This window comes from Scyliorhinus torazame, chromosome 8, assembly GCF_047496885.1.
Source record: "Scyliorhinus torazame isolate Kashiwa2021f chromosome 8, sScyTor2.1, whole genome shotgun sequence".
Lineage (NCBI taxonomy): Eukaryota > Metazoa > Chordata > Chondrichthyes > Carcharhiniformes > Scyliorhinidae > Scyliorhinus > Scyliorhinus torazame.
The window spans coordinates 261,272,269-261,287,816 of record NC_092714.1 but is presented as its reverse complement, the minus strand read 5'-3'; the positions used below and the strand labels follow the sequence as shown (position 1 = coordinate 261,287,816).

At 48.3% G+C, this 15,548-nt stretch overlaps 1 protein-coding gene across 1 annotated transcript in view; it reads left to right on the top strand.

Moving 5' to 3' along the window:
• Positions 1-15,548, top strand: part of LOC140428581 (glutathione synthetase-like) — a 160,570-nt gene that overhangs the window by 51,814 nt on the left and 93,208 nt on the right. Inside the window, exons 4-6 of the mRNA XM_072515219.1 lie at positions 42-117; positions 5,754-5,893; positions 8,174-8,290. Coding sequence (XP_072371320.1) covers positions 42-117; positions 5,754-5,893; positions 8,174-8,290 — 333 coding nt within the window. The remainder of the gene's footprint in view (positions 1-41; positions 118-5,753; positions 5,894-8,173; positions 8,291-15,548) is intronic.

The following is a 15,548-nucleotide window of genomic DNA, read 5'->3' as shown; positions in this document are numbered from 1 at the left end:
CTGTCTTGTTCAATAATTCTTCTCTGCTATCTCACTTGCAGCACCGTACAAGTGGATGAATTTACTGCTGGCCTCTTCAGCATCTACAAGCAGGTGCTCGAAGAAGGTATCACCCAGGTAGTGAACTTGTTTTATCCCAATGGGGGCAGATGGGGAAATTGAACCATTTCAAAAGTAAGTGATTGTTCTATTTTCCTCAGGATTTTTGATTTTAAACAACAGTGCAATGGTGGTTGTCTGAATGCAAAGTCCTCTTGAGCAGTGGGAAACTTTTTGCAGTGTAGTTTATAGAATCTGACCTTTTACACTTGGGACATGTGTGAAGAGGATTGTGAGCTGTCACCCCACAATCACCGGCAGCATTGGGAACAATTTGAATGAGGAATTAAAAGTTATTGGGCAAAATGTGTACTAGGCATAGAATTTACAGTGCAGAAGGAGGCCATTCGGCCCTTCGAGTCTGCACCGACCCTCGGAAAGAGCACCCCACACCTCCACCCTATCCCCACCAAACGTTTTGGACACTAAGGGGCAATTTAGCATGGCCAATCCACCTAACCTGCACATCCTTGGACTGTGGAGCACCCGGAGGAAACCCACGCACACACGGGGAGAACGTGCAGACTCCGCACAGGCAGTGACCCAAGCCGGGAATCGAACCTGGGACCCTGGAGCTGTGAAGCAATAGTGTTAACCGCTGTGCTACCGTGCTGCTACTGGTGCACTGTGAATGCCTATTGGCTGTAAATGAGACTATTTGAGACTATTATACATACCTTAAATATGTTGTGTACTTTTGTTAATGGAATTGATTTTCTTCCCTTTCCCAGCCACCTTCCCATTCATCACCTACGGCTGGGCATATGGAGCATTCTGACCATTAACAACAATGTCCTTGTTGGTCAACCTTAAACTGAGCAGTTAACTTGAGCAGTGTGTGAAGGGTTCAGTGACCTAGGGCGCGATTCTCTGGAAAGATTTCCAAGTGTTGTAGTGAGCGGGAATTACCGCGAGCTTCCCGGTGCGTGGCCCAGCGAGACCAGCAGCACAATTCAACATTAATTGGTCCACTTAACGATGCCGCACAGGCTTCTCGCCCGAAATGTCAGCTTGCCAGCTGATTCACAGGGACTGCGCTCGCCGGCCCCCCGCTAACATTGTCAGGCAGCACTTAAGCTGCACTTGCTCAGCCAACCCCAGCCAGCTCCCAACAATGGCACCCAGGAGACCAGCACCAAGATTCGGGGACACTGACCTGGGGAGGCTCCTGGACGCGGTGGAGGCCAGGAGGGATGTCCTGCTTCCCCCGGGGATTCAGGAGGGTGAGCCACAGGGCCCTATGGGCACCAATCGGAGGAAGGAGTCGCTGGGTGGCGAACCCGGACCCGTCTTTTGGAGTGGTGACAGTGACAGTGGCCAGCAGCTCCCCTGAGTTCCACCCCTCTGATGAGACCGCGTCATGTGCCAGCCACAAGTGAGCGGGGCCGCCCGGACCAGAGCTGCCAGAGGACACCTGCCAGGGGCATCAAGGGCTATGAGACAAGGTAAGCAGCTAGCTGCCTCCACCTCACATGTGCATCCTGGGGAAACACCAAGACGTAGTGTTACAGCTAGGAGGGCCATGCACGTTGAGGATCACTGAGGGCACCGGGGGTGGGGGGGTTAAGGTAAGGGGTAGGGAGGGGGTGGGGTTGGGAGCTGGTGGGGAGGATGGGGGTGTGGGGGGTGGGGGGGTTGGGGTACCGGCACTATCAGGAATGGGGTATTGTACCGCACATTAAATAACTTTCTGGACAACCATTATCAACCGTGTACCTCGGTACACGTGACAATAAACAAATCCAATCCAATCCAATGATGCCTCCTTCACTTTCTTTCGGAATGCAGGCTGAATCCCAGACCCTTTGCCCATCTCTCCAGGCAACCCACCCCTCTCCCCATGGCACTCACCCACCCTCTGGCGATGGTCCCGTCCCTGGAGCTGTGTCCCATCCCCCGGGTGTTCGGATGTTGGCTGCCGTGTGTGTGGTGTTGCCTCTTGCAGTGTTCAGGCATTGTCCAGGCATCAAGGTGCGATTGGAATGCTAGGCAATGACTGCCACATGCTACATGGCCCGCCCACCCCTGGGTGTCCACTTGGCCTGTGTGAAGTGCTCATCTAACCATGATTGCCAGTTCCCCATCAGCAATAGCCTTCAGCCACACGGCCAGAGGCCTCGGCAGTCGGTGGGGGTTATGGGTGTCGGTGGGGCAGACGGGCAGGGACAATGGTTGCCCCCTCCAATGATCACATACAATCCAGAGGTTGGCATGATGGTGCAGTGGCGGTTGCCCCCCCAGGAACCCCCTCCACCCTCCCATGGCAGCTCACCCTTGCGGAGGGACCCATCACCCCCAGCTGAGGGTTCCCCATCCCCCGCCGAGCACCGGGGCAGGAAGCCCAGCTCCCCCGGGCTCTTTGCCCGCGAGCAAAGATGTCTATTCACCTCCTGGGCCCCCCACAGAAGCCCTTCCACCAGATTCACGTTTTTCAAAAGGAGTACTAATCGGCGCCAGCGTGAGCACTTGCTGGGGAGGCCGCTGAATGACAGGAGGCCGCTGGATGAGGGGTGGCTCCCGTTAATTGTATGCAAATTGGCCTCAAGTGCTGATAATTGTTTTCTCGCTATGCTACGGCGAGATTCCGAATTCGCCGACAGGAGCGGGCCAGTTGCATCGTAAACTGTTTGGTGCCTGACCCGGTTCCCGTTTTTGGCCTCTCCCGCTATTCACCGGCCTCATTACACTTGAGCGTGATTGTATCGGGGCCGGAAGATCGTGCTCCTAGTCTACTTTGTGCTGCTGTTGATGCACTGATGTCGGAAGGGACAGGCAGAGACCATTCAGCCCCTCGAGCCTATTCACGGCCATTCGATTTTATTGGAGCTGAGCTTTCATGGAATCACAGAATTTACAGTGCAGAAGGAGTCCATTCGGCCCATCGAGTCTGCACCGGCTCTTGGAAAGAGCACCCTACCCAACGTCCACACCTCCACCCTATCCCCATAACCCAGTAACCCCACCCAACACTAAGGGCAATTTTGGACACTAAGGGCAATTTATCATGGCCAATCCACCTAACCGCCACATCTTTGGACTGTGGGAGGAAACCGGAGCACCCGGAGGAAACCCACGCACACACGGGGAGGATGTGCAGACTCCGCACAGACAGTGACCCAAGCCGGAATCGAACCTGGGACCCTGGAGCTGTGAAGCAATTGTGCTATCCACAATGCTACCGTGCTGCCCGGTTCATGGCATCTTTTTGCCATTGTTCTAGAACCCTCACCTAACAAATATGAAATGATATATTTATATCACTTGCACACCAATGTTTGGGGGTGGGGGCTGGGAGGGGAGTGAGTACCAGATTTCTACTACTCTTTGTGTGAAGCAATGCTCCTGAAATGACCCCTGACCAGCCTCACTCCAATTTTAAGGTTATGTCCCTTTGTTCTAGACTCTCCCACCAGTGAAAATAGTTTCTCTCATTATCTATCCCGTCATCTTAAATACACCATGTGGATCACCTCTCAAGTGCTTTTTATATTCTTGGGGATACAAACCTCTGTACTCTTGCCTCATAATTTAACCCCAGTAGTCCAGGTTTTGTTCTGGTGAATCTGCGTTACACCCCTCCCAATGCCAGTATCATACATACGACTCACACATCCTGGCACACTTGTCGGATCCCAGCACCTTTGAGGCTCTCCCTCGGGTGAGAGGTGGGCTGTTGGATGACAAATGTTACATGCTGCGGTCATGGCTAATACCGCCTGTCCGGAGGCCCCAGACCAAGACAGAGAACCGCTACAACGACGCCCATGCAGCGAATAGGAACGCCATATTTGGTCCGATATCTGGTCCGCTCCAGTGGGTCTCTCCAACATAGCCCCAGGAGGATCTCCAACATTGTGGTGACCTGCTGCGCCCTTCATAACATTGTTCTGCTGAAGGCTGGGTAGTTTGTTGCAAACAATAATCTGTTTGAGGTTGCGCGGTTGATTGAAGGCAAGTGGTGGGGGGGTGCAGCCTTGGCAAGATGTTTGTCTTCATCGATGACGTGTTGAAGGCTACGAAGAAGATGTCGTAGTTTCTCCGCTCCGGGGAAGTACTGGATGACGAAGGGTACTCTGTCGGTTTTGTTCCGTGTTTGTTTTCTGAGGAGGCCGGTGCGGTTTTTTGCTGTGGTGCGTTAGAACTGTCGATCGATGAGTCCAGCGCTATATCCCGTTCGTACGAGGGCGTCTTTTAGCTTCTGTAGATGTCGATTACATTTCTCCTCGTCTGAGCAGATCCTGTGTATACGGATGGCTTGTTTAATGCGTTTAGGGTTTAATGTGTTTAAGTATGTTTTGGACAAAAAAATGGACAAGTGGCAAAAAAAGGTTTTGGATTGCGGGAGAGCAGATTTTAGTAAATTAAGGCAGGATCTGGCCAAGTTAGACTGAAAACAGTTACTTGTCTTCAAGGTTATGGGCCAAGTTTTTTAAACTTTGGTCATGGGACGTGGGCGTCGCAAGCTGTTCCAGCATTTATTGTCCATCCCTAATTGCCCGGCCCGGCGCGAGGCTCAGTGAATCACCCCTGAGAGCTGAGCCATTTAGATATGAAATTGATAGGCACACTTTCATCCAAAGTGTAGTATAAAATCTGGAACTCCTTGTCAAAATACTGTGGGTACGAGAACAATTGAAATGTTCAAAACGTGGATGAATAGATTTTTGTTAAATAAGGATATGCAGGGATATGAAACAAAGGCAGATAAATAAGGTTGAGATGAATATCACGCATGGTCGAAATGACTGATGGAACAGGCTTGAGGGAGTGAATGGCCGACAAAATATTACTCATTTTTCCTTCATCTTGAAAATGTAGTCTTTGTTTCAGGTCTGGAGTCCATTGCGTCTCTAGTATTTTGCCCCAGTTACCTTTTATCAAGCCTTGGGAGTCTTGAAAAAAGTGTGCCCACAAGGCATTCGAGCATGGAGGGCATTGTATGTTGACCTTCCCCAATATATATTTTCCGGCAAGGCTACAAGTTTAAAAAAAGTTTAGATGGTTAATGCACTCACTGAGCCTCAAGAGCATTTTACTAAGTTAAAGGCACTACATAAATGCAGGTTATTGTTGTTGAAACACTGCAAGTTTCATTGCAGCCTGCGTTCATTTGGCGATTTAAACATCACTCAGGGTGCTATTATTGTCCTCCATGCCTCTGGTTAAGAGAGGGCAAAGGGGCAGCACAGTGGCGCAGTGGGTTAGCACTGCTGCCTCACGGCGCCGAGGTCCCAGGTTCGATCCTGGCTCTGGGACACAGTCCGTGTGGAGTTTGAACATTCTCCCCGTGTTTGCGTGGGTTTCGCCCCCACAATCCAAAGATGTGCAGGCTAGGTGGATTGACCACGCTAAATTGTTCCTTAATTGGAAAAAATGAATTGGGTACTCCAAATTTTTTTAAAATAAAAAAATAAAGAGAAGGCAATACAGCCAGTATGAGTGACGTCTGTCTAAAGAGAGTGGATAAGATCGATGGGTCATGTGGGACAAAAATGGAGATCTTCAAGTCCTTAAAGGGGTTGGAACCGACCTAAAATCTTTGCATATGTGAATTTAAAAAAGTAAGCATTTTGAGTTAAAAGTGTCCCACCTCTTGCTTTTGTTCTTTAAAACAACTACGATAGTTGTTTTTTCTTTTCCCTCTCCTACTTCAGACTATTACTTTAGGTATAAACAGATCTGACTACATGTTTGAAAAAGGACAAGATCGCAGCACTTCTTTGAAACAAATAGAAATTAATACAATCGCTGCTGGTTTGGCAGGGCTGGCTGAGCGGGTCACAGATCTACATCGGTAAGAGCTGAGCTAGTGATTTTGACGATGAATTAAAATTGATTTTTTGTTTAGACACAAATAATTGCCTGATGTGTGCAGTGGGAGGAGTTTCGTCGAGTGCCAATACCAACATGGACCAATAGCGTTGACTGGCCTGATTCTGTGCTGCACATATTCTGCAACCTAATTTTAAAAAACATTTCTTTCATGTGATGTGGGTAGCCCTGGCTGGGCCAGCATTTGTTGCACATCCTGAAATGCCCTTCAACTAAATGCTTTTCTTGGTGATTTCAGAGGGAAGTTAAAAATTAACCACACGGGCGGCACGTGGTTAGCACTGCAGCCTCACGGCGCTGAGGACCCGGGTTCGAATCCCGGCCTGGGTCACAGTCTGTGTGGAACTTGCACATTCTCCCCATGTCTGCGTGGGTTTCACCCCCACAACCCAAAGATGGGCAGGTTAGGTGGATTGGCCACGCTAAATTGCCCCTTAATTGGAAAAATAATTGGGTACTCTAAATTTATTTTTAAAAGAAGAATTAACCACACTGCTGTGGGTCTGGACTCACATGTAAGTCAGACCAGGTAAGGACGGCAGATTTCCTTCCCTGAAGGACTTCAATGAACCAGGTGGGTTTTTACATCAATCAACAACAGATTCATGGTCACCATTCATTCCTGGGACTGGCTTTCAATTCCAGATTTTATTAATTCCATTTAAATTCCACCATCTCCTCTTGTGGGATTCGAACCTCTGCCCATAGATCACTAGTCTGGTTTTCTGGTCCCATGTTATGAGTACTATGCCACCACTTCCCCCTGTAGATGTATATATTATATATTGTGTTATAGTTGGCTCTCCAATGACTCGGATGTATCATCCCTGGGCCAGAGCTGTGCAGACTGGAAAGGTGCTGAAAGACTTAAGGTATCCCATCTGCTTTCTGCAAATGAGCCGAGATGGTGAATACCAACCTTAAGAGGCATTGTGTGATCATCGGCAAGTCTGGTTGTGTTCCCATCAAGGTTCCACACATGCGCTGTGAGAAAAGGAGGGGGAGGGAAGCAAAGTTAACGATCAGCATCAGGAACCCAGAGCAATTTCTCCCCCCTTTCCCATTCCCCATCTCCAGGCAACTAACTCAGTCGTCAAAGGTCAGGGATTGCACCTGAGGGATTTCCTGTTTGCATGCTTGTTGCCAGCATGAACTATGTTTCTGCAAGGGAGCCCTGTACCTGTAACAAGTCAGAATAGGGCATGTTGTTCTAAAATTCGTCACTATTCATACAAGCAGTGGTTCAACCATTAATGGATCAATTCTGTGAGACAGTTGTACAGAATGACAGATAATTAGATTAAATTATGTTGCCTATTTTTTTAATATTGCGGACCTGGCATTTTAGAAACTTTAGTTGCCTGGCAGAGATAAACTCTGATCTCAGAATCTAGCATCTTAGGAAATTCAAAATCGTGCCCTTTAAGAGGAATAGGTTAAGTTAAGTGCACCTTGGCCTGAGAGAAGTATTGCTCCATTAAACCCTCCCGTTGTTATAATAAGGTGAATTATCTAACATGCTACCAGCAATGCAACAGAAGGACAGTTGGCACCTGCGCCTGGTGTACAGATGGTGATACTTCATGCTTCAATTAATAGTCTCAAATGGCATTTTTTTTCTTCTGCCTCGGCCATAGCCTCCGCGATGGCCGATGTGGAAGTGCCCCCCCCGTGCATGCGGGGGGATGATGTCAGCAGCCGCTGACGGTCCCGCGCATGCGCGGACTTCCGCCGGCCGGCAGAGTCCTTTCGGCCCCGGCTGGCGTGGCGCCAAAGGCCTTTCCTGCCGGCCGGCGGTGCGCCAACCACTCCTAGCCCCTCAAGGTGAGGGCTTGGCCCCTAAAGGTGCGGAGAAATTCGGGTATGGGAGAATCCCGGCCCAGGCTTCTCCATTCTCTCCACATAACTGAAGTTGGTCGTTCCTGCCATCATTTTGGGAACCTTTCCCTGCAACCTCTTCAAGAGATTAATCTCCTTCCTTGAGTCTGGCTTGAGTTGGCCACAATACCCCAGCTGAGGGCTAACCAGTGATAGGTTTATTATAATGTCCTTGTGTTTTGTGCTCAATCCACTATTTATAAAGCTTGCTTATCTTGACAACCTCACCAACCTGTCCTTCAAAGATTTGTGTGCGTGAATGCACATGCTTTAAAATTAGACCTTTTAAGGGTTACCTAGTTTTTAAACAAGTTGACAAAGCAGTGGACATTTATGGCGTGTCTTTTTCTGATGTTTCATGCAGGCATGTCCTTAAAGTCTGTGGAAAATCTGACGAAGCAGCTAAGATCTTGACTAACAATGCAGTAAAAGGCATTGCTGAAGGAATTGCGAAAGCTTGGCAACTGTATGGGTCACCAGAGTGAGTAACGTTTGAACTCAAGGTCAGACTGGTAACTAGTCTCGTGGAATGGGTGGAGGAGAAAGACACTTGAATCTTGAAGCAGTAAATTTGGTCAACTAATAGCTGGCAAATTATTTGTTGCGTACCTATGTCTATGAAATGTATGTTTGTTCTAATTTTCTCCTCCAAGCTTTGTCTCTTGTTTGAGTTTGGTTCCATGCTTATTTCTAGCCTTCGGTGCCTTGTCTAATATCCATTTCTTATATCAAACTAGATCATGTTTTGGGAGGATATTCAGTAATGGAAGACATTACAGTCAAGCCTAATTTTAGGACCAGCCACTCTCTGGTATTTCCGATGACTCTGATTAAGTCTAGGCTCATGTGAAAGAAATTCCCACGCCTGGTTGCGAAGGAGGCTCTTCGGTGAAGATGCTTTGGTGAAGACTGTTTATTGCTTATGACAGAGGTTATTTCCCCACTCTAACCCCCTCACCCCCCAAGTGCTGGCAGACTCTTCTTTGTACACACATCTGAGGATAATTAACTCACCAATACCCAACACTTGTTCACTTGATCACCTTAAAGCACCAGGTATTTAATATCCATATCGAAGCTCAGGAGACCTGAGAAGGTAAATTCAAACAAAATTTAATTCAATAACGAAAGCAAAGTCCACAACACGGCTTACAGTCCAAAAGATCCCAACTGGGACTACTGATCACACCGGTCCCAGTCTAGGCCGGCTTTTTACAAGGCGATTATATGAGCCCCAGTTAGGGGACCTTTACCCACGAGGAGGGGAGTTCGTATTCCCCCGAGTCCCACGGAGAGAACAATTGGGCTGTCCCTGTGGGTCTCATGAAGGTTATTACAATCCATCAATAGAACATATTAGATATTAATAGATTCCCCTCTTTTCTCTGAATTAAACTGATAGGCAAACAAAAACTATCCATAAGAAAAAATCCAAAAAGAGCTAATGTTTCGAGTCCAGATGGACCCATTGTCAAAGCACTTGGCCTTGTCAAAGGGTCATCTGGATTCAAAACGTTAGCTCTTTTCTCTCCCTACAGATGCTGCCAGTCCTGCTGAGATTTTCCAGCATTTTATCTTCGGTTACAGATTCCAGCATCCGCAGTAATTTGATTTTACCTAATCCCTTTTGCCAGCACTTCGCCGGTAGCCCATTCATATGCTGTTAACAACAATGTCCATCACTGGATCCTGGCCAAAGCTATTGGCAGTATAGAACATAGAACATTACAGCGCAGTACAGGCCCTTCGGCCTTCGATGTTGCGCCGACCTGTGAAACCACTCTAAAGCCCATCTACACTATTCCCTTATCATCCATATGTCTATCCAATGACCATTTAAATGCCCTTAGTGTTGGCGAGTCCACTACCATTGCAGGCAGGGCATTCCACGTCCTTACTACTCTCTGAGTAAAGAAACTACCTCTGACATCTGTCTTATATCTATCTCCCCTCAATTTAAAGGTATGTCCCCTCGTGCTAGACATCACCATCCGAGGAAAAAGGCTCTCACTGACAACCCTATCCAATCCTCTGATCATCTTGTATGCCTCAATTAAGTCACGTCTTAACATTCTTCTTTCTAAGGAAAAACAGCCTCAAGTCCCTCAGCCTTTCCTCATAAGATCTTCCCTCCATACCAGGCAACATTCTGGTAAATCTCCTCTGCACCCTTTCCAATGCTTCCACATCCTTCCTATAATGCGGCGACCAGAATTGCACGCAATACTCCAAATGCGGCCGCACCAGAGTTTTGTACAGCTGCAACATGACCTCATGGCTCCGAAACTCAATCCCTCTACCAATAAAAGCTAACATACCATATGCCTTCTTAACAACCCTATCAACCTGGGTGGCAACTTTCAGGGATCTATGTATATGGACACCGAGATCTCTCTGCTCATCCACACTGCCAAGAATCTTACCATTAGCCCAGTACTCTGTCTTCCTGTTATTCCCTCCAAAATAAATCACCTCACACTTTTCTGCATTAAACTCCATTTGCCACCTCTCAGCCCAGCTCTGCAGCTTATCTATATTCCTCTGTAACTTGTAACCTCCTTCTGCACTGTCCACAACTCCACCGACTTTAGTGTCATCTGCAAATTTACTCACCCATCCTTCTACGCCCTCCTCGGGGTCATTTATAAAAATGACAAACAGCAGTGGCCCCAAATCAGATCCTTGTGGTACACCACTAGTAACTGGACTCCAGTCTGAACATTTCCCATCAACCACCACCCTTTATCTTCTTCCAGCTAGCCAATTTCTGATCCAAACTGCTAAATGACCTTGAATCCCATGCCTCCGTATTTTCTGCAGTAGCCTACCGTGGGGAACCTTATCAAACGCTTTACTGAAATCCATATACACCACATCAACTGCTTTACCCTCATCCACCTGTTTGGTCACCTTCTCAAAGAACTCAATAAGGTTTGTGAGGCACGACCTACCCTTCACAAAACCGTGTTGACTATCTCTAATCATATTATTCCTTTCCAGATGATTATACATCCTATCTCTCATAAACCTTTCCAAGATTTTGCCCACAACAGAAGTAAGGCTCACTGGTCTATAGTTACCGGGGTTGTCTCTACTCCCCTTCTTGAACAAGGTGACAACATTTGCTATCCTCCAGTCTTCTGGCACTATTCCTGTTGACAACGATGACTTAAATATCAAAGCCAAAGGCTCAGCAATTTTCTCCCTAGCTTCCCAGAGAATCCTAGGATAAATCCCATCCGGCCCAGGGGCCTTATCTATTTTCACACTTTCCAGAATTGCTAACACCTCCTCCTTATGAACCTCAAGCCCTTCTAGTCTAGTAGCCTGTATCTCAATATTCTCCTCGACAACATTGTCTTTTTCCTGTGTGAAAACTGATGAAAAATATTCATTTAGCACCTCTCCTATCTCCTCGGACTCCAAGCACAACTTCCCGCTACTGCCCTTGACTGACCCTACTCTTACCCTAGTCATTCATTTATTCCTGACATATCTATAGAAAGCTTTTGGGTTATCCTTGATCCTACCTGCCAAAGACTTCTCATGTCCCCTCCTGGCTCTTCTTAGCTCTCTCTTTTGGTCCTTCCTAGCTAACTTGTAACCCTCGAGCGCTCTAACTGAACCTTCATGTCTCATCTTTACATAAGCCTCCTTCTTCCTCTTGACAAGTGTTTCGACTGCTTTAGTAAACCACGGTTCCCTTGCTCGACCACTTCCTCCCTGCCAGACAAGTACATACTTATCAAGGACACGCAGTAGCTGTTCCTTGAACAAGCTCCACATTTCCATTGTGCCCATCCCCTGCAGTTTTCCTCTCCATTCGATGCATCCTAAGTCTTGCCTCATCGCATCATAATTGCCTTTCCCTCAGATACAACTCTTGCCCTGCGGTATATACCTTCCCTTTCCATCACTAATGTAAACGCAATGGAATTGTGGTCACTATCACCAAAGTGCTCACCTACCTCCAAATCTAACACCTGTCCTGGTTCATTACCCAGTACCAAATCCAATATGGCCTCACCTCTCATTGGCCTATCTACATACTGTGTCAGGAAACCCTCCTGCACACATTGGACAAAAACAGACCCATCTAAAGTACTCGAACTATAGCGTTTCCAGTCAATATTTGGAAAGTTAAAGTCCCCCATAACAACTACCCTGTTGCTTTTGCTCCTATCCAGAATCATCTTTGCAATCCTTTCCTCTACATCTCTGGAACTTTTCAGAGGCCTATAGAAAACCCCGAACAGGGTGACCTCTCCTTTCCTGTTTCTAACCTCAGCCCGTACTACCTCAGTAGACGAGTCCTCATCAAACGTCCTTTCTGCCACCGTAATACTGTCCTTGACTAACAATGCCACCCCTCCCCCTCTTTTACCACCTTCCCTGAGCTTACTGAAATATCTAAACCCCAGCACCTGCAACAACCATTCCTGTCCCTGCTCTATCCATGTCTCCAAAGTGGCCACAACATCGAAGTCCCAGGTACCAACCCACCTTAGCTCACCCACCTTATTCCGGATGCTCCTGGCTTTGAATACAGTACGAAGTCTTACAACACCAGGTTAAAGTCCAACAGGTTTGTTTCGATGTCACTAGCTTTCGGAGCGCTGCTCCTTCCTCAGGTGAATGAAGAGGTATGTTCCAGAAACAAATATATAGACAAATTCAAAGATGCCAGACAATGTTTGGAATGCGAGCATTAGCAGGTGATTAAATCTTTACAGATCCAGAGATGGGGTAACCCCAGGTTAAAGAGGTGTGAATTGTGTCAAGCCAGGACAGTTGGTAGGAATTCGCAGGCCAGATGGTGGGGGATGAATGTAATGCGACATGAATCCCAGGTCCCGGTTGAGGCCGCACTCATGTGTACGGAACTTGGCTATAAGTTTCTGCTCGGCGATTCTGCGTTGTCGCGCGTCCTGAAGGCCGCCTTGGAGAACGCTTACCCGGAGATCAGAGGCTGAATGCCCTTGATTGCTGAAGTTTTCCCCGACTGGAAGGGAACATTCCTGCCTGGTGATTGTCGCGCGATGTCCGTTCATTCGTTGTCGCAGCGTCTGCATGGTCTCGCCAATGTACCACGCTTCGGGACATCCTTTCCTGCAGCGTATGAGGTAGACAACGTTGGCCGAGTCGCACGAGTATGTACCGCGTACCTGGTGGGTGGTGTTCTCACGTGTAATGGTGGTATCCATGTCGATGATCTGGCGCGTCTTGCAGAGATTGCCAAGGCAGGGTTGTGTGGTGTCGTGGTCACTATTCTGAAGACTGGGTAGTTTGCTGCAAACAATGGTTTGTTTGAGGTTGCGCGGTTGTTTGAAGGCAAGTAGTGGGGGTGTGGGGATGACCTTGGCAAGATGTTCATCTTCATCGATGACGTGTTGAAGGCTGTGAAGAAGAGGCATTCAGCCTCTGATCTCCGGGTAAGCGTTCTCCAAGGCGGCCTTCAGGACGTGCGACAACGCAGAATCGCCGAGCAGAAACTTATAGCCAAGTTCCGCACACATGAGTGCGGCCTCAACCGGGACCTGGGATTCATGTCGCATTACATTCATCCCCCACCATCTGGCCTGCGAAATCCTACCAACTGTCCTGGCCTGACATAATTCACACCTCTTTAACCTGAGGTTACCCCATCTCTGGATCTGTAAAGATTTAATCACCTGCTAATGCTCGCATTCCAAGCATTGTCTGGCATCTTTGAATTTGTCTATATATTTGTTTCTGGAACAGACCTCTTCATTCACCTGAGGAAGGAGCAGCGCTTCGAAAGCTAGTGACATCGAAACAAACCTGTTGAACTTTAACCTGGTGTTGTAAGACTTCGTACTGTGCTCACCCCAGTCCAACGCCGGCATCTCCACATCATGGCTTTGAAGAAGACACACTTTAAACCACCTTCCTGCCTGGCCGGTACACTCCTGCAACTTTGAAACCTTACTCATGACCTCACTACTGTCAACCTCCTGTATACTGGAGATACAATTCAGGTTCCCAAGCCCCTGTTGTACTAGTTTAAACCATCCCGAAGAGCATTAGCAAATTTCCCCCCCAAGATATTTGTACCCCTCTGGTGCAGGTGTAGACCATCCTGTTTGTAGAGGTCACACCGACCCCAGAATGAGCCCCAATTATCCAGAAATCTGAAACCCTCCCTCCTGCACCACCCTGTAGCCACGTGTTCAACTCCTCTCTCTCCCTATTCCTCGTCTCGCTATCACATGGCACGGGTAACAACCCAGAGATAATAACTCTGTTTGTCCTAGATCTAAGTTTCCACCCTAACTCCCTGAATTTCTGCCTTACATCCCTATCCCTTTTCCTACCTATGTCGTTGGTACCTATGTGGACCACGACTTGGGGCTGCTCCCCTCCCCCTTAAGGATCCCGAAAACACGATCTGAGACATCACGCACCCTGGCACCTGGGAGGCAACACACCAACCGAGAGTCTCTCTCATTCCCACAGAATCTCCTATCTATTCCCTTAACTATGGAGCCTCCAATGACTAATGCTCTACTCCTCTCCCCACTTCCTTTCTGAGCAACAGGGACAGACTCCGTGCCAGAGAGCTGTACCCCATGGCTTATCCCTGGTAAGTCCCCCCCCCCCCCCCCCCCCCCCCCCCCCCCCCCCCCCAACAGTATCCAAAGTGGTATACTTGTTACTCAGGGGAACGACCACAGTGGATCCCTGTACTGACTGCTTCCTCCCAGCCCATCTCACAGTCAACCATCTATCTTTATTCTTCGGAGTAACTACATCCCTGAAGCTTCTCTGACCACCTCTGCCTCCCGAATGATCCAAAGTTCATCCAGCTTCAGCTCCAGTTCCCTAACGCGGCTTCTGCGGAGCTGGAGATGGTGCACTTCCCACAGATGAAATCAGCAGGGACACTGATGGCGTCCCTCACCTCAAACAGTCTGCAGGAGGAACATTGCACTACCTTCCCTGCCATCCCCTCTAGATAAAAAAAGAAAAAGAAAGAAAGAGCTTACCTGTTATTCACTCCCCTTCTCAGCAAGCACTCGCTCAGCAACCTCTGCGCCCCGCACGATAACACCAGCCAATTAACTTATTGTTTTGCTGTGACGTCACTCCTGAATTGTTTTTTAATTTCAGCCTGCTGTCCAGAGGTGTCCCTCTCAGCACCCGCTGTTTTCAAATCTCCGCGACTCTCAGCTCCCGCTCTTTTCAAATCTCTGTTCCGACTCGCAGCTCCTGCGCTTTTTAAATCTCCGCTCTGACTCTCAGCTCCCGCGCTTTTTAAATCTCTGCTCCGACTCGCAGCTCCTGCGCTTTTAAAATCTCCGCTCTGACTCTCAGCTCCCGCGCCTTTTAAATCTCTGCTCCGACTCGCAGCTCCTGTGCTTTTTAAATCTCTGCTCCGACTCGCAGCTCCTGCTCTTTTTAAATCTCCGCTCCGACTCGCAGCTCCCGCTCTTTTTAAATCTCCGCTCCGACTCGCAGCTCCTGCTCTTTTTAAATCTCCGCTCTGACTCTCAGCTCCCGCCACAGCTCCCGAGGACAGTGCCACATGCTGTCCTCGGTGTGGTGTAACTTTTTAACTGCAAATATCACGGCCATTCCTTCCTTTTGAATTTGAGCGTAACGCGCTCTGCATCAGCCAAGGTTCTTGATGTGTGTAGCCTATCAGCTGCTCTGTCCTATCGTCCCACTGATGGGACAATGCTCCCCTGATAACATACGGGAAGTTGCACGTGAGGATC